Below are 23,805 nucleotides of genomic sequence, written 5' to 3'. Positions count from 1 at the left end.
TCTTGGAAGAAACGCTATGACTAACCTAGACAGCATATTAAAAAGCAGAGACATTACTTTGCTGATGAAGGTCCATCTAGTCAAAAGTTTGGTTTTTCCAGTAGTCATGTATGGATGTGAGAGTTGGACTATAAAGAAAGCTGAGTGCCAAAGAATTGATGCTTTTGAACTGTGGTGTTGGAAGAAGACTCTTGAGAGTCCCTTGGACAGCAAGGATATCCAACCAGTCCATCCTAAAGGAAATCAGTCCTGAATATTCATTGGAAAGACTGATGCTGAAGCTGAAACTCCAATATTTTGGCCACCTGATGCGAAGAACTGTCTCATTGGAGAAGACCCTGATGCTGGGAAAGATTGAGGACAGGAGGAGAAGGTGACGACAGAGGACAGGATGGTCGGATGGCATCACTGACTTGATGGACGTGAATTTGAGCAAGCTCTAGGATTTGGTGATGGACGGGGAAGCCTGGTGTGCTGCAGGTCGCAAAGACTTGGACATGACTGAACAACTGAACTGAACTGAACCACATGCAATGCAGTGAAGAGAAATAGTACCATGAGAGTACCAAAAAATGTATATCTAATGTAAAAGAGCTAAGAGAAGCTTCCTTGAGAGATCTGAAGAATGAATAGGGGTTCATCACACCAGGGCAGGGGTAAGTGATAGGAATGGTGAGGAAAGTGTTGCTGAAAGAAACTTTGTACATGCGGGCTCTGGTGGGAAGAAGGTTGGTATTTTTGATGAAGTAAAATAAAGCCAGTATATTAATTAAGGTAGATCGAGGTATAAATGGCAGAAAACTCAAAATAATGTTGGTTTGAATAAGAGAAAAGCTACATGTATTTCATAAAAAAAAAAAAAAAAAAGCAGTCCAGAGCTGAAGCAACAGCGCCACGTTCATCAGTGACCCAGGCAGCATCTGTCTTAATTCTTTGTTAGACTCACCACGTTGCTACCATCTTATGGCCCAAGATGGCTGTTTTAGCTCTGTCCATCACAGTCTGTATTCCAGCTAGCAGGAAGGAGGAGAGGTCAGAAGAACACAACTCCTTCCTTTCTTAAGAAACTTCTGAGAAATTGTATATATCACCTCAGGATATATCTAGCCAGAATTTCATCACATGGCCATACATTAGCATTAGCTAGCACTTCCAGTATAATGTTGAAAATGAGTGATGAGAGGGGATATTCTTGTTGATCTTAGTGAGAAAGTGGTACAAGAAAGTACAGTGATAACTGTGAGATCTTTTGGTACAGGTTTTTTATCCAGTTAAGGAAGTTCCCATCTATTCCTACTTTGCTGAGAGTCCTTATCATGTGTGATTGTTAGATTTTGTAAAATGCTTTTTCTGCTTTTATTGATACGATCATGTGATTTTTCTCCTCATTTTTCTTTTTTAGCTAGTTGGTGAGATGGATATATTAATTGATTTTCAAATGTTGCGTACCTGGGATAAATCCCACTTGATTGTGGTGTATAATCCCTTGTATCCATTGCTGGATTTGATTTGCTAGTATTTTGTTGAGAATTTTTGTACCTGTGTTCATGAGAGATACAGGTCTGTAGTTTTCTTTTCTTGCAAGGTCTTTGTCTGGCTTTGGTATTAAGGTAATGAGTTAGAAAGTATTCCCTCTGTTGCTGTCTTCTGAAAGAGATTATAGAGAATTGGTGTAATTTCTTAAATGTTTGGTAGAATTCACCAATGAGCCCATGTGGGCCCAATGTGCTTTAATGAAAACTTTCACTTTACAGAGATACTAACTTGGGAGGCAGGTGTGAATTTGAGGCCTTGAGTGACTGGGGCAGGCTTAGAAGAGTTACTTAAGTTCATTGAACTTACATTCCTATTCTTTAAAATGGTGATAATACCACTTGCTTAGGGTGGTATTGGAATGATATACAGCACCTAGCACTGTCCAGCCTATAGTGAGCAATTACTGGGAGCTACTTATTTATTTACTTATTACTTACTTACTAATTAGACCAGACTGACATTGTGTGTTGAACTGCTGAAGACACCATTTCTTACATACCCTTGGAGGATGGGATAGATAGTTTCTGATTTTTCTTTTCTTTTATCTCTCTTTTTCACAATCTCTGTCTCCCTCCATCCCTCTCTTCCTTCCTTAAGGAAGGAAGGATTAATATATCCATATTTTGGATTAATATATCCATATATATGGATTAATATATCCATATTAATTGTTGTTGTTCAGTTGCTAAGTCATGCCAACTCTTTGCAATCCCATGGACTGCAGCACGCCAGGCTTCCCTGTCCTTCAGTCTCCTGGAGTTTGCTCAAACTCATGTCCGTTGAGTTGGTGATACCATCCAACTATCTCATCCTCTGTCGTCCCTTTCTCTTGCACTCAATCTTTCCCAGCATTAGAGTCTTTTCCAATGAAAAATATATTAATCATATGTTGTAGCTATTTTTCCTTTTTAAACATGGAGGAAAAAAATTCATTAAAGCATGTCAGTAACCAACACAACTTTAGTATGTCTGATGGTCAGGGATACTGTATACTGAGTGTATTTAAATGTTGACCCCAGTGGGTCTCTGTAAAGTGCAGCTATCCTGTCAGTTGATCAGAGTGTGCCCTGTGCATTGCTTTCTCTCTGCTTTGACCTTGGACTGACTTGGATAACTCATGACTGGAGCTGCAGCCTATATAGTGGGGGTGTGCCTTGTTTTGGACTCTGTTAGGACAGGGAACAGACACTGTTAAGGTGAGGCATTGTCTTCAGTGCAGAAAGTTAGTTGTTCAGTCGTGTCTGACTCTTTGCTGACCCCATGAACTGTAGCCCGCTAGGCTCCTCTGTCTATGGGATTCTCCAGGCAAGAATACTGGAGTGGGTAACTATTCCCTTCTCCAGGGGATCTTCGCAACCCAGGGTTCAAACCTGGGTCTCCCCCATTTCAGGCAGATTCTTTACCATTTGAGCCACCGGGGAAGCCTGGTGCGGGGGGCATTCCTCTTCTGATTCCCTTCCTCTCTGGGCGAGACCTTATTCTTTCTTTTGTTGCCAGTGAGTTTTTTTTGTGGAGATGAGCAGTGTGGTGACTAAAGGAAGATCTTAATGGTGGTGTGTAGGGAGGAGGGTGGTAAGGAGAAGGGCGAATCAAGCAGACTGCAAGCCTTTTGCGGATGTGTTCTGGGTGGAATTGCAGCTCAGTCAGAGCTTTGCACATACATACAAAAATGGAACCGAGAAGTATTTTCATTTGTACTTAATTTGTGATAATGGCACATTCATGGCAGGATGCCGTGAAATCAGTTCGGAAGGGTAGCAAGTATGGGTAGCAATAGCTGCTGCAAGTCCCCAGGGTTCAGTAGGAGTAGGAGACTTTCTGGAGCTCTGGGGTGTGAAAGGCACCTGACATCTCACTGTGGCTGGTAAGGGCTGGAGGAGGGGTGGGGGCACCCGCTCATACCCTTTGCCTTGCTCAGGGACTTCAGGGAGTTGCACATCCAATACCTCCTGACTGTGCTGCTATGACGTCTTCCTTCACCACCTCTCTTTCTCAGAAAACGACTGGGCTCAGGAGAGCAATACAGAGGGTGGCAGTGATTATTTGAGAAGGTACATACTTCACTTCAGACCAGATAACTGTTATCAGCCTAGATAATTTCTGTGAGTTCTGAAATAGACTTGGCACACCAGGCAGGGTGTCTGCTTATAGTATAACAGGAGGGATGAAGGATTGCCTGGTTTTGCATTTTAGACTGGGGCTGTAATCCTGGAGAGTATTTTTACTGTATGGAAGTCAGGAAGAACTCATGAAGTGCATGCAGGTCTTTTATCTGGTTCCATTTGGAAGGTGGTGATTTAGAATGCTGTATGTTGAAGTCCCAGGCTCCTCAGCTCATTGAGGACAGCGCCAATCTTATGGAGGTATGTGAGGTTTAAGTGTCACTGACTCCTCCTTATTTCTGGATGTCCCTCCCTAGCAATTCAGTTAATGCATGTCCCATCAGTGTAGCAGTCTCTTTCCCATGTTAGCTCCATAAAGTCCCCTAATCACTGATCAGGGAGCGGACAGCTTTTTTTCTTAAAGCTTAATGATTCATCTAAGAAATATTTTTTGTATCTTACACATGTGAGGCACTGTGATGGGTGCTGAGGATACAAGGATGATAATCCACAGCTGTCAGGGAGGTCCCACTGGACTGGCAAAGACAGACTTACACACTGGTGGTTACAGCATAGAAAAGAAACAGCAGAAGAAAGGCAGAAAAATTATGGGAGGACAGAGGAAGTGACTGAGGATCTTCCTCAGTTTGGGATGTTTCTTATAGGGGTGGAGATAGCATGGAAGACGAGTTTGGGAAAAGGAAACAAGCTTGAATGAAGACTTGAGAAACATCATGTTTGGAGACCTTTAAGCCATTTGGGGTTCTTGGATGGGGGAGGGGTAAGACTGGAGAAATAGGAAGGGGCTAGATCCAGAAAGGCCTTGCATGCCAGTTTAAAGAGCACAGGCTTTATTCATAGGCCAGCAGTTCTCTAAGGGATGGGACATGCCTACAGGGATGAGAGAGGCAGGTCTTTGCATTTGGAATGACCATTTGGTTGAGGACTGCCTGCCAATGCAGGAGACATAAGAGAGGCAAGTTCAGTCACTGGGTCAGGAAGATCTCCTGGAGAAGGAAATGGCAACCCATTCCAGTATTCTTGCCTGGAAAATTCCATGGACAGAGGAGTCTGGTGGGCTACAGTCCATGCGGTCGCAGAGAATCGAACACAATTGATTGCACACACAGTGCAATGCAATGAGGACCACGCTGGGTTAGGTGAACCATGCTTGTGTGGAAGGTAGGTTGGAGAGCTTGAGACCAGAGGCTCCTTCTAGGAATATCCATTGTCTAGGGACAGAGACAGTGACGGCTACAGGAAGTAGAGGTAGGAAGGAATAGATGGATTTCAGATTTAAGTTCTGATTGATTAGAGGAAGGGAGAATGAGGAAGCAGGAGTCACGGATGATCAGACCTTTACTTTTTCTTTCAGAGGCTCTGCTTGTATCCCGCTTCTCTTGGGAGAGTCTTTCTGGCCTCTCCCAAACTTTGCTGTGTAACTCTGGCTTCAACTGCCTCTGCTCATTCCTTCTTGGTTTTGTATGTTCTTAAGCTTGTTTCGCTTTCTCTAAGAAGAGGAAGCACTTAAAAGGTAGAATCTGCCTCTTATACTTTTTTGGGTGCAATTTTAGGTGTTTAATACCTATTAAACACCTATTAAATATTGGACTTTACCCAATTCATTTATCTCTGGTTTTCTTCTAAGAGGGGAAGGAAGAATTGAACACAGATGTCAGATGGGAGGTTTCCTCCATCCAGAAGAAAACATTTGTGACTTGTGTGTCTAAAAGGGAATTTAATCAAATACACGTCAAAATCATCCAAAAGGAGTTTAAGGTTGGGGTTTTAGAAGAGTAGACTAGCTTTTTTAGCCGTTTAGTTCTAGAAACAACTTGGGCTTCCCAGGTGACTCAGATGGTAAAGAATCTGCCTACAATGCAGGAGACCCAGGTTCTATCCCTGGGTCAGGAAGATCCCGTGGAGAAGGAAATGGCAACCCACTCCAGTATTCTTGTCTGGAGATCCCATGGACAGAGGAGCCTGGAGGGCTACAGTTCATGGTGTTGCAAAAGAGTTGGACATGACTAGCGACTAACAGTTTCACTTTTCACTTCTAGAAACAACTTACCTGGAAAGGCACCCCTGGTGGGTTGGCCATGGCTTGTACATCCAGAACAGTTAATTTAATTGTACCACAGTTAACTGCTGTCTCTGAAGGGTTCGTGTTTGTGATTCCCTCTGCAGGTCCAGAGCCCCGTGCCCAGTGTGAACTGTCGCCTGTCAACGCCTCCCATCCGGTCCAGGCCTTGATGGAGAGCTTTACCGCCTTGTCGGGATGTGCCAGTAGGGGCACGGTGGGGCTGCCCCAGGAGGTGCATGTCCTGAACCTCCGTGCCGCCGACCAGGGGCCCGGCCAGCCGCAGAGAGAGGTAGGTGCTGTGCCAGCTTTCTACCCACTGCCCCTTGGAATTTGTAAAGACACTTCTCTGGATGTGGAGTCCTCTTCTTCCATTCTGGGTTTAATGAGGATGCTCATGTATTCATGTATGAACATAAGTGGGGAGGAGGGCACAAAGTACAGGAGAGAGAGAGAAAGATTTCAATTAATCCAGAAGGATTGCTCTCTGCACTGGGCAACTTCTTCTCTCTAGAGAGCTTTCTCCGCTTTTCATCTTTCCTGCCCAACTCCTGCCCCCATATTGGAAAGAATGTTTTGAGAGTTTTACTTTTAAAACATGGTTGTGAAAAAACTGTGTTGCCACTTTTCTGTTGTTGTAGAATGTCTCTCATCTCCTTCTGTGCTGTCTGTCTTCTTTCTTTTTGTCTTGTGAGCCTACTGCTCCTGCAGGATGTGTCAGGGGAAATGGAATTATATTAATTCCATTGTATTAATATTCACATGAAAGCCCTGGGGTGGGTAGCTATAATTAGCCAAGCACCTTCTCGAAGATGAAGATGGTCTTGGTGGTGGTGATGATGACCCAAGCTCGTAGTGACTCAGTATTTCCTCTGTCCTCAGCACTGTTTGAACCACTCAAACACTTATTCCAAGAAGTCCTATTACTGCCCTCAATTTATAGGTTATAGACAGGTGCAGTGATAACTCACTTGCCCCAGGTCATTATCGTACGAGCGAAATAGCCTCCTCTGTCTTGTGGCTCCGAAATGACCCACATTGTGGAAAATGGTCATGCTAGTTCTTTGAAGATAACACACAGTTGTCATTCTTTCTGTTTTTAAGCTTCTGTGTCAGAAATGTTATCATTAGGGTATTATTTCTCTGGGAAGAGAGAAACCACGATAAACCCCGATCCCAGTGAAGTGTAGAAAAACTCATGCAGAGCAGAATTTATCTTTGAGCTTGTTTCTGATCAAGAAAGTTAATTTCCAGAACCATTTGTTTATGTGCCTCAGCCACTCTTCATTCCAGGGGGGCGGGGGGAGTAGGACTAGGGGAGGCGAGGTGTCAGAAGGGAAAGCAAACTGATTTTAATCATGTGAAAGTGTGTGGAGTTGGCTCATTTCAAAGACAAATCATCTAACCTTCCCAGCTACATTGGAAATTATTGTTAATACTCTTGGTTGCTTGCCATTGTTGCTGCGGCACATATTTCAGGTCAGATTTCTTTATCCCAGTAATGCGTCTTTAATTTTTAACTTATGGGGGAGAATTTGTGGTGGGAGGGGAAGAAGGGGAGGAGGAAGTGCAGCTCATATGAGGTACTGCTGACTCCAGCAGTTCTTTAGCAGCAATAATTACTCATGTTATATATGCTGTCTCAGAAGAACCAAGACAGAAAAAACAAGTCCGAGCTATTACAAGAGCAGCAACAGCAGAAATTCTGCATGTTAAATTGTGCGGTACTGTTGTTGATTCTGAAAATAGATTCACGTAAGACTATTGAAGCAAAAGAAAAATACCTCAAGGAATGACAGCAGAGCTCTCCCACACTTGTATTTACTGTGTTAGATAAAAATCGACATGGTTGTCCTGAAGATACGTAAAATGAGCTGGCATCAAGGGACATCATATGCTCAGTGAGGAAGGAAAGAAAGAGGGCCTGTGGGGATAGTCTCTAAAACTTGGTTAAAAAATGTTAACTGTATGTATGATTTGGGATTAGTGATTTGAAGGTATTACTGAGAGTAGGCAGCTGAGGGAAATTGCATTCTTCCCGTCTTTGGGGGACTTTAAGGAATAGATGGTTGTATTCTATTTTGTTAGAAGACAAAATGTTGGGATATGTGATCTTTGGAAATTCTCTCTGGCTCTGAACTGCTCTCATAGGGTAGACCTGGAGTATTTTATGTCTACAGAGTGAGTGTCGAGGATGATCCAGAGCAGTAAGGCCCTGACAAAGAGACAACGAAGGGGAGTTTGTTTATGGACGATAAGATGGAGGAGGAAAAATAAGTCTCTCTTACCTTCTTCATGTGTGACACTGGAAATTCATTACTGCAGCCATGCCAATAGCTTTTAAAAATCATTTAGACTATGTGACCCAGCAATTCCATTCCTAAGAGTATACACTAGAGAAAAGAAAACATACGTTCACATGAAAACTTGTCCATGAATGTCATAGCAACATTATTCATAATAGCCAAAAAATGGGAACAACCTGCATGCCTGAATGCCTGTCAAAAGTGTTAACAACCTGAATGCCTGTCAATGGATAAATGGATAAATGAAATGTGATATATATATCCATATGATGGAAAGTTATTTAGCAATAAAAATGAATGAAATACTGATACATGCCAAAATGTGGATGAACCTTAAAAACATTATGCTAAGTGAAAGACACAAAAAACATATACTGTCTGATTCCATACATGTGAAATGTCCATGGCAGACAAATTTACAGAGATAGAAAGTAAATCGGTGGTGGTTTAGGGCTGAAGGGCAAAAGAGAGAACTCGGGTACTGACTGAGTATGAGTACAGAGTTTCTTTGAGGGGGACAAAATGTTCCAAAATTGAATTGTAGTTTTATGCATTGGAGAAGGAAATGGCAACCCAATCCAGTGTTCTTGCCTGGAGAATCCCAGGGATGAGGGAGCCTGGTGGGCTGCCATCTGTGGGGTCGCACAGAGTCGGACATGACTGAAGCAACTTAGCAGCAGCAGCAGCAGCAGATGGTTCCACCGTTGTATATGAATATTACTAAATACCATTGATAAATGTCAATAAATTGTGAGCATACTAAAAGCCATGGAGTTGTACTTTAAATGGGTGAATTTTATGGCATGTGGATTTTATTTCAGTAAAGCTGTTAATCAGCCCTAAACAACCACCAACTTACTTTCTATGTCTGTAAACTTAAATAAAAGTTACCTTAACTGTATCTATTTTTTTTTAACACCAAGATTGCTTCCTTCTCCAACCTAAGCCCTTCCAACTCTTTCTGATGTTTTTAAAGATAACTTGATTTTTATACATATGCTATTTTATATGGTCTGTGCTAAAAATAACAGCCAGTTGATTCTGGTGGTAATAATGGGAGGGAGGATCAGAGACAGCCTTTGTGCATGTTTCTACCAAATATTAAGGGCAAATATTTTTCAAGATGAAATGATAAATGTTGTTGCTTGTAAATTAGAAAAGAATGCCCTACTGGCTCCAAGCCATCATTACTTTGACTCCTATGACCGAGGTAGTTGTTTTTCATGCTGTCCTCCTTAAATGCAAGGGAATTACTAAATCAACCCCATCCCCACCCCCTCCTCCTGGCTTGTTATTGGTGGAAGATAAGCATTAAGATCTATTATAAATCATCCCTTCTCTAACATTTTTCTAAATTCCTATCTCCCAGGCACCTTAAGTTTCCTCAACTGAGGAGCTGCTGCTGCTGCTGCTGCTAAGTCGCTTCAGTCGTGTCTGACTGTCTGCGACCCCATAGACAGCAGCCCACCAGGCTCCCCCGGCCCCGGGATTCTCCATGCAAGAACACTGGAGTGGGTTGCCATTTCCTTCTCCAATGCATGAAAATGAAAAGTGAAAGGGAAGTCGCTCAGTCGTGTCCAAATCTGTGCGACCCCATGGACTGCAGCCTTCCAGGCTCCTCCATCCATGGGATTTTCCAGGCAAGAGTACTGGAGTCGGTTGCCATCGCCTTCTCCGCAACTGAGGAGAGGCTTCTGCTTTTCCTCTGTGGAGGATATAACAGCCTACACCTGAAAATAATAACCGCAGCAGGTTGACAAGATTTGGGGAAACAGTTATACTTAAGTTAGATAAACAGTTTTATAGGCCAGCAGAGAATTTGTATCAGAAGCATGCTTGCTACAATGATTAATACAAAGCTGTCTGTGGTGAAGCATGGTTTTGCTATTGACTTCCCTGCTGGATTCTCATCAGGACAACACAGACCTGTAGTTGTATTTTCCATCTGAGACCACACCTCTCATTTGTAATCATCGACTTTGGAAATAGCAGTCCTGGAAGTGAACAGTAAATTGGAAAAAGACTCTTTGGCGACAGAAGCGGACAGAAGAAGGTAAACAGGCCTGAGAGATCAGTTTTGTCTTTTAGAAAAAGTGGGATGTATCATAGTTTTGGCCTTCCTTGGTGACTCAGTGGTGAAGAATCCGCCTGCCAGTGCAGGAGACATGGGTTGGATCCCTGGGTCAGGAAGATTTGCTGGAGGAGGAGATGGCAACCTCCTCCAGTATTCTTGCTTGGGAAATCCCATGGACAGAAGAGCGTGGTAGGCTGCTGTCCACGGGGTTGCAAAAGAGTTGGACGTGACTTAGCAACTAAACAACAACAAATCATAGGTTTCATCCTCCCTGTGCCCTTTAACTTCAAAGTAAAATCTGCCCCGGGCATGCCCACTGCCCCTCTCCCCCAACTCTTTCCTAATGACCCCATGCGCCTGCCCCTGAGTTTGGTCCCTCTGGGTGTTTCCTGATTCCCAAGAAGGGTTGTGGCACTACTAAGAGGCTGCTTGTTGACAGTGATATACTTTCATTAGTTGCTGGAATGGCAACAGTTTTGCTCCCTACCATCTAATTTTTATTGTGACCTGTTTTTTTGTGTGGCAGTGCTTCTTTTCTATTTCCCATTTGTCTAACTGCTTGCTTATTATGAAAAGCCCTTAGTTAGCAATATGTATGTGTATAACAGATTCTGGGAGTAATTATGGGTGTTTAAATTTATGTATGTGTTTTGACATCAAAGAAGCAACTGTTAATGGGCGTGCCATGCCAGTGAGATGGCTGTAGGGTGGAGTGAGGATCTGGGAGGATCCATTGTCATGGGAAAGGGGCCAAGTTTAATAAATTTATCCTCACCCGTTAGAGGGCTTCCCTGATGGTTCAGACAGTAAAGAATCCACCTGCAATGCAGTAGACTGGGTTTGATTCTTGGGTTGGGAAGTTTCCCTGGATTAAGGCATGGCAACCCACTCCACTATTCTTGCCTGGAGAATCCCATAGACAGAGGAGCCTGGTGGGCTACAGTGCATGGGGTTGCAAAGAGTCAGACACTGAGTCAGACTGAGCGACTAAGCACACACACACCTGTCAGAAAGCTCAGAACCCTCCATTCTTTTATTTATTATTCTGTTTCATTCCAAAAGGGATTTGAGATGGGCTTACAACAACAGACATACCAACAGTGTAAGAAGAAATGCAAAATGAGGACAAAGAAGTGTAGTTTGTTAGAAAGATATAGTTTGATAGCCATGAGGGTTAATGTGATTGGCATGATTGAGTTTGAAATTTGGCTCCAGGCTTCTAGGCAGGCAGTGCCAAATGGGATGTGTAGTTAATCACACATGTGGCTCCAGGTCACTTTTATTTTGGAACTTCTCTAAGGACTGTGGCATATAGTTGTTCCTTTCCTGTTTTTTTTTTTTGTTTGTTTGTTTTTTTTGAGGGCAGGAAAATACCACAGTTGGGAGAAAGAGAAGGAAGTGAACCTGTCTAAAATGCGAACTGTTCTGCTTGCCTCTTAACAGCTCCCTTGTGTGTGTCTATGCTTAGTTGCGTTCGATTCTTTGTGACCCTGTGGACTGTAGCCCGCCAGGCTCCTCTGTCCGTGGCATTTTCCAGGCAAGAATACTGGAGTGGGTTGCCATTTCTTTCTCTGGGGGATTCTTCCCGACCCAGGGATTGAACTTGAGTCTCTGGCATCTCCTGCATTGGCAGGTGATTTCTTTACCACTGTGTCACCTGGGAAGCCCTTCTAATTCATTACCCTTAGCTTCCTGAGGCCCCAGATAACAGTAACTGCGGTGATCGTGATGATGGTGAAGTGCCTGCTGTGGGCCAGCCACCTGCCCGGCACCTGTGTTGTCTCTGCCCGTTCTCACTGTCGACCGGAAGGGAGGTTACACAGCAGACCCTGGATATGCAGCCCCACTCTGTTGGATTCTACAGTCCAGGCTTTCCCCGCAGTCCACTTCCCTTTCATCTTTAGCTCTGACCTGGCTCTGGCTATGAAACCGGCCATCGTGTCACACTTAAACCTGCTCCATGAGCCAGCAGATCTCCCACTGAAAGTTTGCGTTTCCTGCATAGGCTTCTGAAAGCTCTTTCCAATATTCAGAGTTCCTTTTCTTCCCCTTCCTTGTGTCTTTGGGGCAGTTTGGAGGGTGGTTTTGTGTGTAGCATTGTCTCCCTTTTCCTCTCTGGCTTAAAAGATTATCATGTCAAGTGTCAGTAATTAGAAAATGCAGGACTGAGTGTAGGAGCCCTTGCTCTCTATGTGGCTGCTAATCCTGCACTAAATGCCAACCTCCCATCTGTTTTTCACAGTTGATCATTTTCCTCCCCCCAAACAAAGCTTTTAACTGCCTCCACACAGTAACTCACCTGTCTTCTGCTAGTAGTACATGACTTGTAACCAAACTTGCTGGAATTCTGTGGAGAGAAAACAAAACATTCAGGCACTCTTTCTGCTCTGAGTGAAGTACAGGAGCTTCAGTATGTGGACTTTGCCATCTGATTTGACATCTTTTTTGCTTCCTTTGAGGAATCTGGCAGTTTAGGTATTAAATTGGAGATCCCTGCAGCAACCTACTTACCGATCTATCTGTCTGTCATCTTTCCCCTGTTTCTGCAATATTAGGTGGACAACTTCTTTCTTTTTGGCCCCCACCTCCAGTTATTAAAATATGGACAGAACAGCACAGGGGTTGGGGGAGTGTGTGGGTTTCTTACCTTTACATATCACCACTGAAAGAACTGATAGAAAATTTCAGGACTGTTTTTTGGAGAGTACACATGTGGGAGCAGAAATAGCAAATGAACACTAGCACACTAGGTACATTCCTACTCTCATGCAGGGCATTTTCCCCTCTGCTGTTATTTGTGAATGACTTCCCAATGCTACTCCTGTGTATATGCTGGGGAAAAAACCTCAAACGAACTCAAGGCTATTTATGTTTCAGAGATCTTATATGTAGCATGTGCTAAAATAAGCAGGCATCAGAGTGAACCCTCACACACAGACACTGTATATTGGTGAAATTCAGTTACTAAACAAACACTTTCCATGTGTAAACACTGCCGGGTGTTTGTTTAAATGGAAGTTGTTTTGGAAGTCACCCCAGCCTGACAGGTAAAGTCATCTCTGAACTGGCCATTTCGTCACAGACCGACAGCAGATTTATCAGAAAGTTACCCTGACCACAATGGTCTCATTTCTCAAAAGACATTCCTTTTCCTCTTTCTTTTTTTTTTTCAATCTCTTTCCTTCTCCCTTTATTCTCTCCTCTGTCCCTTCTTCTTTCCCTCTTTTCCCTCCTCCTTTCTTCCCCCATTCATTTGAGCCTTGCTGTGAAAATGATTTCATTAACTTGAAAGACAACCGAACCTGGCTTTCACGTAAAATCGGAGGCCCTAAATAAATAGGACAGCCATGTTATTTAAAATGAGTTGCCCCTTCGCTTGAAGATACCCATTGCAGGTTACATGATGACACCCTGCTGGGCAGTAAGAAGGTGCCAGGCCAGGACTGGACAGAGGAACAGGGGTGGGGCCAGCCAGGCAGCCAGACGCCCGGCTGCTATTTCAACAGAAGACAATGCAGGCCAGGTAGGACTGGCCTCGCTAGTCAACGATGGTTTCTAACACACTGGGGCAAGATGTTCAATCTCAAGCTACAGCTAACTCTCAAATGAGAACTCTCCAGAAACCCAATCTTGGAATTTTAGAAAAAGGGAAAGCAGATTCAGAGCGATAATGGTGTTAATAAATATCAGGATTTGGCAAACCAATTAGGACACAAAAAGTGAAGAAGTTATAAGACACACTGGCTAGCTACATGGCTTAAACCCTGCCGTTAACCGCCGTTAACGTAGCCCTCAGAAAGCACACTCCCTGCCCCACAGAGGGACCAAGCCTGGTTGGACTCTGCCATTTTAGCATGAGGTAATGCTGGTTATGTTTTTTGCTGGCTGGGAGCTGACAGATTGAAAAATCCTCTCTTGTTATTGCCTCTTCCCTAGTCTGGAGGGGAGGCTGCCTTGACTCCTTCTGAAATTTGTCCAGCAGCAGCATTTTCCAACCGGTGCAGTCTTGGTCTTTATGGAGGTTAGGGTTACGACCTCAACCCATACCCTTGTGGCCATGGTAACTGCTCTTGACTTTTAAAAAATTGTGTAATTTCCCCAAAATATTGTTAGGAAATATTTCTAACGTTTTCTGGGAGTACCCTCCACATTTGAAAATGTGACTTTTTGCTTTTAGAACTCTTTGGGGAGTATTTTAAAAAAGCAATAGACCAAAGTAAAGAGCAGGTTTGCAAATCTGAGACCCAGATGTGCCGGTTGGGCAAATGCCCAGTTTGTGTGTGTTGCCGAGTGTCCAGATATCCAACTTGTATTTTTTTTCTTTCCATTTCTGATTTGCTCTTTTGACATTTTGTTTGAAAATGTCAATTTACTGGCTAATACCTCTGACTTAAATACCCAAATTCTGCAGAAGTATTCATTACTTTCAAGAGTTCCACTCTCCACTGTTTTTTTTTTAATCTCTGTGAAAATGAGACACGTGTTTAGTTACTCTCCGTTCCTTTCTCTCTCAGTGAAGAGGCTGTGCATGAACCTGGCTCTGCTGATAGCTTCTCTGCACCATCTTATTTCTTCTCCTTGTATACCCCACACCTTGAATGAGTGAGTCTGTGTTTCCTGCCTTCCCCTTCTTTCCTCTCTGTAGCCTGACTTCTGCTCTTCTGAATTTGTCTCTGGTGATTCCCTTTTGACCAACTCATGGGACGGTGGGACTGGAGAGATGCCCTCAAGACAACCCAGTTTTAACCACCTTCCAGGGCCAGGGAGTGAAGCCATTGCTTATTCACTGTCAAACAAGAATTTGGTGTCAGGGCTGGACTGGACCCCAGGGACCCCAGCTCCTGTTGCAGAGTTCTTTCTACCACCACCCCTTTCCCCACTCTTCACCCCACGTCAGCTCCTTTTTCTGTGCCCCCTCTTCTAGCATCTCTCGCTCGGTTTCAGGATATTGCCTTAGCTTGGTTCTCCTTCTAGCTTTCCATCTGTTTTTCTGTTTCGTTCCCAGCTTCTCTTCCTTTCCTCTCAGTGGTTTTGACTGAACTGTAGTCCTTGGCCCTGGTTTTCCCCTGTCTACTCTCCCTGTTGTGGCTTGTCTGTTCTCAGGATTTGGATTGTCACCTCCACGCCAACAACTCCCCAGACTCTCTCAGGGCTTCTTAAGTGGAGCTCCAGTCTCCTCTCCAAAGCGCTGTGCCTCTCACGTCTTACCTCAGACTCTCAGGCGCCTGAGGTGTGCTGTGGAGCAGTGGCTATCACTGTGGTTCTACCTGGTGTCAGATAGAGGGCTGACCTCAGCTCTGTCTCTTCCCAAGCATGTGACTCTGGGTGAGTTACTTAATTCTCTGAGCCCCAGTTTCCTCTTTGGTAAAATAGAGATGATAGTGGCAATTCTTTAGAAGATTCACTGAGGATGGACAGACATCTCTATGGCTCCCTTAGGACTGGCACGAATGCTTAGCACACAAGAAATAATCAAATGCTAGCTATTTATCTTTAAAATGGACTGCAAGTACCTTCCGAAGCTGGTCTTCTCCTTACCCCCATGCTGGTTTATCAGTCTAACTTCTTTGTCCCATCAACGGTACCACTACCATCTGTCTTGGGACAGTTTTTTCCACCTTCTTTTTTTTTTTCCTTCAAATCATCTGTGTGTGTTTTCAGTGTATTTTTGTTTCATTTTGTTGTTTTTTTTTTTTCCTCCCCTTGGCCACTCTGCACAGCATGTGGGATCTTAGTTCCCCAAATAGGGATTGAACCCAGGACCCCTGCAATGGAAACATGGAGTCTTAATCACTGGACCGCCAGGGAAGTCCTCTGTCTTGGGACTTTTGAACCATCTTGGACTTACCTATTCACTGAAACCCTATATTTGTTCAGTCACCAAGTTTTATTGACCTTCCACTGAAATTTCCTGAGTTTCTATGCTCCTCTCCACTGCCTTGCAGCTCCTTAACCAGTCTGTTGGGACTGGCCTAATCAGCATTAGGCCCTGATTATTCCAGTCCAGCTTGTGGGCCTCTTCATTAAAATGATTTTTCTCTAAAGAATGTTCTTATAACTGATTCATTTGTTCATTAATTTATAGACTTATTCAATGAGTTATTCATTGAGAACCTACTGTGTACTAGATAGACTGTCTGCTGAATTCCTCCTCATCGTTGTGTCTTGAGCATTGCTGCGGGTTGAGGGAAAATCAGTTTAATACAGTGTGACAAATAATATGACCATTATTTGTCCCTAGCAGCGGGAGTGGTAATTCTATATGCAGGAGAGGGAGCGATTCTCAGAAGAGAGCATTTGATGAAAGACTTCAAAGTCAAGTAGAAGTTACTGGGCTGAGGGGAAGGAAGGCTTCAACATGTGCCGAGGGAAGAGCGAAACCACGTGTGGAGGAAAGTTCTTCCGTGTGCATGGTGTGGCTGATGTACATACAGATCAGGCAGTGGCAAACTATGGGCTTTGGGCCCAATCCTTACTCTTGCCTATTTTTGTATGTATGTAATTTACACACTGTAAAATTCACCTGTTTAAAGCATGCAAGTCAATGACTTTCAGTATATTTATATATTTATAGTGCAACTATCGTGACAACTGAAGTTTAGAACATTTTTAGTATCCCCGAAAGAAAACTTGGTGCCCATTAGCAATCATTCCTCATTCCCCATGCTCCCACCCACTAATCTACTTCATAGATTTGAAATTCTGGGCATTTTTCAAATAAATCAAATCACATAATATGGGTGACATTTATGACTAGCTTTCTCACTTAATGTAATGCATTTGAGGTTCATCCATGCTGTGCATGTATTGGTTATTTCATTCCTTTTTATTTCTGAACAGTATTCTGTTACATGGCTATACCACACCTTACTTATCCATTCATCAATTGGATGCCTATTTTTGTAAATAAAGTTTTTTTTTGGGGGGGATAAATAAAGTTTTATTGGCACATAGCCATGCCCATTTGTTTACTTGTTGTCTGTGGCCTCTTCCTCGCCACAGTGGAAGACTTGAGTTAGGGTAACAAGAATAACAAAGCCCCAAATGTCTACAGTCTGGTCATTTTCAGATAAAGCTTGCCAACCCCTGGAATAGAGGATGCGGTAATGATGGGAGCAGCGGTGGGGGTGGGCTGGGTCCTGGAAGTGGAAGATGAAACTGGAAAAGCCACACAAGTAAGGATTTGGACTTAATCCTATGGATCAGTGTACATGGTATGTGGAGGCCCTGTATCTGAATCCCTTGGAAATATTTAAGTGCATGTTCCTGAGCCTCACCCCTGACCTTTCTGCTGAATCCATTGCCTTATAGCTTTTTCTTAATTCCACCTGAACTGCTTTCTTAACCCTTCAAACATAACATGGGTCATGTTTGAAGACCATGTGCTGAGTCTTAACTCATCAGCAAGTCTTTTCCTGGTTCCTTTATCCTCCTCCAACTCCCTCTTTTCTAAAGTAGCTCTGACTCCCTCACCCCTCACAATCTGCACCTCCCCAGAGTATGGAATTATATGTTTTCTTGTATTATTTGCTGCTGAATCATGTGTGTTAATCTTGTGTAGTCTGGGGAGTGGACTTCTTAAGGGCAGGAACCAAACTGGACTCTTTTGCATGGATTGTTTTTTTTAAACTTTTTATTTTGTATTGGGGTATAGCTGATTAACAATGTTGTGATAGTTTCAGGTGGACAACAAAGGGACTCAGCCATGCATATATATGTATCCATTCTCCCCCAAACTCCCCTCCCATCCACGCCTTGCAGGGACTCTGGGTTTTTGCATGGCGCTGAGGATATTATTTAAAATATCATCATAAGTCTGCTTAAATTCTTCCCTTTTCCCACTGTGTACTTTGATTTGATTTCATTATATCAGTGGACTTGGTGTTTTGTTCCCAGTCCTTAACTGCTACAGCAGAGCAGGTATCCTCTGCTTTGTATTACTGCATTGATTTATTTTTCCTAATTAAATCTTGTGCATACATGCTGGATGCTCAGTTGTGTCTGATTCTTTGCAATCTCATGGACTGTAGCCTGCCAGGCCTGTCTGTCCATGGGATTTTCCAGGCAAGAATACCGGAGCGGATTGCCATTTCCTTCTCCATGGGATCTTGTCGACCCAGGGATCGAACACACATCTCTTGTGATTCCTGCATTGGCAGGCAGATTCTTTACCACTGCGCCACCTGGACTACTGCAATTTACTATATATTCTCCAGGTCTCTGTTTTAGACTTTTCCAGCTGGTTTCTGAGGTTTTTTTTTTTTTTTTTTCTTTAGTCTTATAGATTTTAGTCCTCTATTAGTACACCAGCTAGTCTTTTCCCTCAGCTGGGTAAAAGCTATAAATGGTTTTCAACTCCATGCTGCTCCCTTGGGTAGTTTATTTGATCTGAGTCGGGTTTGAAGTTGGGCCATTGAGAACGATCTGTCCTGATGCAGGGGGATGATTCCCAGCCAATTCTTCATGTTGCTGGAATTAATTAACCTTGATTCCTCCAATCAAAAGAAGGCATTTTTACTTTACCCTATATCATTAAATACTTAGTAACTTGATTTTTTTTATTTTGTTTTTTTTTTTTGCTCAGTGAGCACTTAAAATATCCCTGCCTGTATAGTAATTTGTTCCCTGTTTAATGTGGCTTTTTCCTTTGTTTACTCTGGACTCAAGTCTTTGTAGCTTGTTTTCTAAGTCAGCTCAAAAGTTGCTGGTCATTGGATTTGGCAGCCTTTTCCAGCTTTACCCACCAGAGCCCTACAGGAAGTTGTGTGTCGGCCAGAAGAGTCTGTTTATTTAGAGCATGGTGTCCAGCAGAAGCAATCCATTTATGAGGGTCTGGTCTTAAAGACACAGGAATCTGAATCTGTTTGAAAAACCTGCTGCTTTGGCTTCCACTGCACTTCTGTGCTCTGTGCTTTCCTTTCCAGGCTGCTTGGATACCTCGGCTAGACGGGTGGTTAATTGAAATAGTTCTTTGCCTGAAACTGCTTGGCCTTGTCTGACATGCTAAAACATCAATGTCCAGATACTTGATAGCCTTTTAAACTCACAGGGAAAAGATTAATTTTAAAAATTGTCTTTTATGAGTTTAGCATTATTTTCTAGTATCCTGATGGCATTTTGCTCCGAATGCACTCCTGATTTAGGATGCTGAAACTAAGGTAAAATGGCTGTACTTTTTAACTCTTTGGTATGGTTCTTTGCCTGCAATCATCTGGCATTATCTGGGTTCTAGTCCAAGACACCCTACAATAAGTGCTTGGTATTTATGGCATTTTCTACCTGAACTACAGAGTCCTTTGACTGCATCTAGAATTTTTACATCCTTTGGTAAAAGAGAGGTAAATTTTAGCTAAGATTTGGCTTCTTTTGAAGATATGAAGACTAAATTAGATGTCACTGGGTTTAATATAAGCCAAGGAGAGCCAGCTGTAGGATCCAGGATGGGTTTAGGCAGGCGGACGGGTTTACTTGCTCTGCAGTGTGTGGGATCTTAGTTCCCTGACTAGGGTTTGAATCCACACTCCCTCCATTGCAAGGAGGATTCTTTAAGCTCTGGATCTCCAGGAAAGTCCCTCATCTGATTCTTTTTGGTTTGCTATAGCAGGTTGGTGATTTGGCTGTAGGTTTCATGTGCCTAGCACCCATGCACTGATTTAAAGGGAAGCTGCCTTCATATTTTAAGAGGTGAGCCCCCCACAAGGCCTCACTCCTAGGGACATGGGTGCATATGCAGGTGCCTTGGGAGAGAGGACTAAAGAGATGTGGCAGGTGCTGAGAGGGCTGAGAATAGAGAGGCAGAGGAAAGTGAGGCACGACATTTTCCACCTCTAGTCATGCTCCCGTTGCCTTTTCTGGTCGTCTGCAGCTGGATTTTTTTGTGAGGTGGGAATTATATGAGATTCCTACCTCAGGATAGCTCCTAAAGAATACTGACTTTTCTTAGTTTTCAGTAAATTTAAAACTTAATGAAGTTAAAAAAAAATACACATTTCTTGCCTATTCCTCTCCACCTCAAGGGGATAGATATGAAGGCAAGGCTTTCCTTGGGAGAGAGTAGTTTCTGAAGATAAAGGAGAAGGCTGAAGTCCAGTGAAGCCCAAGGTCCACGTGGACATGGACATGTGTGCTTTGCTGTGAGACATATGTCTCCTTTGCTTGCCATGCTGAGTCTCAAATTTGGGGGTCTTCCAAAATCCAAGGCGACTGAAGAACTTAATTTCCAGTGGAGTCATGTGTGGGCATTTTGCCGCCACCATCTGTCCCAGAGGAATTTTGGGGGCCAATTCCCCTGCCTTGATCTCTGAACACCCCCCAGACTGTCATCTGGTGCAGCTGGCCAGAGGGTTCTGCCTGTTCCCTAGTGTGAGCTCTCTCTGCCAAGCTGAGAGGCCGTTAGAGGGTTTTCTGCTAGCCTTTTGTTGCTTTTGCTGTGTTCTTAATGCGTGTATTTCCTGCTTTCATAGGGAATGAAGATTACACTCTTTTCCCCCTTATCATCACTGGTTGTTAAGATAGTAAGAATCTAAATGAAATGGTAATATCACCATTGAAAATAAGTATTCCTCTGAAAAGATTTCTTTTTGTTCAGTTTTAATGCTGTTAATATCTAATTCCCAGTGTTTTCGTTGGAAGCTGTTCAAATTTCCCAAATCATAAAATCTTTCAAAGCCTACTCCAAGTTACTTTTTCTTGATTCAGTTCTCCTCTTTTTTCATTGAAAAAAAAAAAAAAAAAAAGCTTAGTTCCAAGGAGGGAAATGACCTGTGTTTATTAGAGACCAGAGTGATATGGACCCCTGATTTGCTGTGAGGTTTTTTTTTTAACATTTTTGGAGTAGTGTACAGAGGTAATTTTTAGTTCTCTTTTTGCCATGTGTTCTTACACACATTTCCTAAACACTTTCCCTGGCTTGGTACTATTACTGTGTATATGTCATACATGTGTTTCCTATTTTTTATGACTCATACTTACGGTACTCATAAAGATTTATCCTTTATCTTGGCTCTGAGTAATGAGCCCACTTGCACATTTCCAGCAGAGATGTGGGTTGGGACTTCTGTGTCTAATCCTGGAGGACAGGCCTCTTGAAGGCATAGTGCAGGAAGCATGACATACTCATCTAAGGTTCTACTTACTTCTCCTCCCTGAGGAAGCAGTCAAGTTAGTTTCTGTGCGTTTATTAATTTGTGTTTTCCAGGTTTTGCTTTTCCTTGCCCCTTTTAGTCATTTTACAGCTTATGAGTGAGACCACCAGAGGGTGACTGGATGGAACAAATGTGCAGCTCCTTTTCCCTGCTGGCAACTATGTTAAAGAATCTGGTGGAGGAAGGAATGGAAATAATTAAACTGAAATGATATCTGTATTACATGTGGCAGCAAACATCCAGGGGGTCTTCTTGGGTTCAAACAAACATTCAGACCCAAGAAATTATCACAGGCCACAGGTGGCTTCAATCTGCTAAAGGATACAGGGAAGAGGCTGCAGCATAGAGCAGGGCAGCATGGCCTTCCTCTTCATTTGGATGCCTGGGGCTTTGGATGCATGAGTTCATACAGCCATCTGGAGCTCTCCAGTTGCTGGCTCCAATGCTAGATCTACATGGGTGTGTATGTGTGTGTGTGTGTGTGTGTGTGTTGCTCTGGTTTGGAAGCCTCATACCTCCCAGGAACTAATAGGCAACTATGCTCTATAGGAATAGTTTCCATGATGCCCATGAAAAACATACCTGGTTTGCTAGGGTCTCTGTTCTCAGGGAAGAAGCCTCCAAATATCTCTTCTCATCAGAGATTTAAAATTTTTCCAATCTCCATACAATTTATCAATCCCAGGGATACTTTTTATTATAAGCAAGTTACCTTTTATTATAGTTGACATACTGTTTTAGAGTACCAGGATTATAGAGATAAGAGAATTAGCAGAAGATCCAATTCTCATGTGAAAAAGGAATAAACTTTGCCAACTCTTTGTCCACACCTGTTGATTTTTATTATTTTTCTTATACATATTCCTGATTATTGTAGGTTAAATAATGGCTCCCATAGATATCCCCATATCCTAATCCCCCAAACCTGTGAATGTTACTATATTAATATTGTATGGAAAAAGTCTTTACAAATATGATTAACTGAAGAATTTTAAGGTGAGAACATTCTCCTGAATCATCTGGGTGGCCTCTGAATGCAATCACATGTGTCCTTATAAGACAGAGATATGATGTAGACAGAGGAGGAGAAGGTGATGTATTCATGGAGGCAGAGGTTGGAGTGATGGGACCACAAGCCAAGGAATATCAACAGCTGTGAGAAGCTAGAAGAGGTAAGCAATGGTTTCTCCCCTAGAGCTTCGGGAGACTCTGGTGTATCTGCTGACACTTTGAGAATGATAAGAGAATAAATTTTTTGTTGTTTTAAGCCATCAAGTTTTTAGTTACAGCAGCCACAGGAAGCTAATACACTCCCTGCTGCTGCTGCTGCTAAGTCATTTCAATTGTGTCCGACTCTGTGCCACCCCATAGATGGCAGCCCACCAGGTTCCTGCGTCCATGGGATTCTCCAGGCAAGAGTACTGGAGTGGGTTGCCATTGCCTTTTCCAATGCATGAAAGTGAAAAGTGAAAGTGAAGTCGCTCAGTTGTGTCTGACTCCTAATGACCCCATGGACTGCAGCCCACCAGGTTCCTCTGTCCATGGGATTTTCCAGGCAAGACTACTGGAGTGGGGTGCCATTGCCTTCTCCAATACACTCCCTATCTCACCTTAATTTGGGAGGTTATCTTCAGTTCTATGCAGCCCTCCTATCCCCATTTTGTTCACTGCTTGTGTTCTCCATCTCCATAAGGGGCACTACTACCTAGTTACCAAGGCCAAAATCCTTGTTATTATCCACTGACTTTCTATGTTTATCAGATGTCACATGCAATCCTATTCATTCTACCATAAAAATATACTTTGAGTCTGCACACCTTTGACCCCCCCCCCAACTTCTCTCACCCCTCTGCCCCCACCACCACATTTGGTTCGAACCCCCTGAGGCTCAGTGGACCCCTAACCCAAGTCCCAAGTGCCTGTGTTAGAATCCTGATTCCATTGTTTATGAACTGACTTTGGGCAAGTTATCTAACTTCTCCATGCCTCATTTTCTTCTTATGGGGATAATAATAGTATCTACTTTATAAGTTGGCCTTCCCAGATGGCCCTAGTGGTAAAGTACTGCTTACCAATGCAAGAGATTTAAGAGATATGGGTCCAGTCCCTGGGTTGGGAAGATCCCCTGGAGAAGGGAATGGCAACCCACTCCAGTATTCTTGTCTGGAGAATCCCATGGACAGAGGAGCTTGGTGGGTTGTAGTCCATAGGGTCACACAGAATGGGACAGGACTGAAGTGACTTAGCATGCACATACTTTATAAGTTGCTCTGACAGTTAAATAGTTAAAATGTGACAAGTGCTTAGAATATTACTTGGAATATAATAAGCACTTAGAAAATGTTAGCTACTAACAAACACATGAAAAGATGCTCAACATCACTCATTATCAGAGAAATGCAAATCAAAACCACTATGAGATACCATTTCACACCAGTCAGAATGGCTGCGATCCAAAAGTCTACAAATAATAAATGCTGGAGAGGGTGTGGAGAAAAGGGAACCCTCTTACACTGTTGGTGGGAATGCAAACTAGTACAGCCACTATGGAGAACAGTGTGGA

At 43.1% G+C, this 23,805-nt stretch overlaps 1 protein-coding gene across 3 annotated transcripts in view; it reads left to right on the top strand.

Moving 5' to 3' along the window:
- The window catches only part of TGFBR3 (transforming growth factor, beta receptor III), a 210,077-nt gene that overhangs the window by 78,635 nt on the left and 107,637 nt on the right, over window positions 1–23,805 (top strand). For all 3 annotated transcript variants that reach the window (XM_010860427.1, XM_010860425.1, XM_010860426.1), the window contains one exon: window positions 5,826–6,010. In XM_010860427.1, the coding sequence (XP_010858729.1) occupies window positions 5,826–6,010 (185 nt within the window). The remainder of the gene's footprint in view (window positions 1–5,825; window positions 6,011–23,805) is intronic.

The sequence above is a fragment of the Bison bison genome, unplaced genomic scaffold, assembly GCF_000754665.1.
Source record: "Bison bison bison isolate TAMUID 2011002044 unplaced genomic scaffold, Bison_UMD1.0 scf7180017864466, whole genome shotgun sequence".
Lineage (NCBI taxonomy): Eukaryota > Metazoa > Chordata > Mammalia > Artiodactyla > Bovidae > Bison > Bison bison.
The sequence above is the reverse complement of the archived record's forward strand: the minus strand, read 5'-3'. Positions and strand labels throughout refer to the sequence as shown.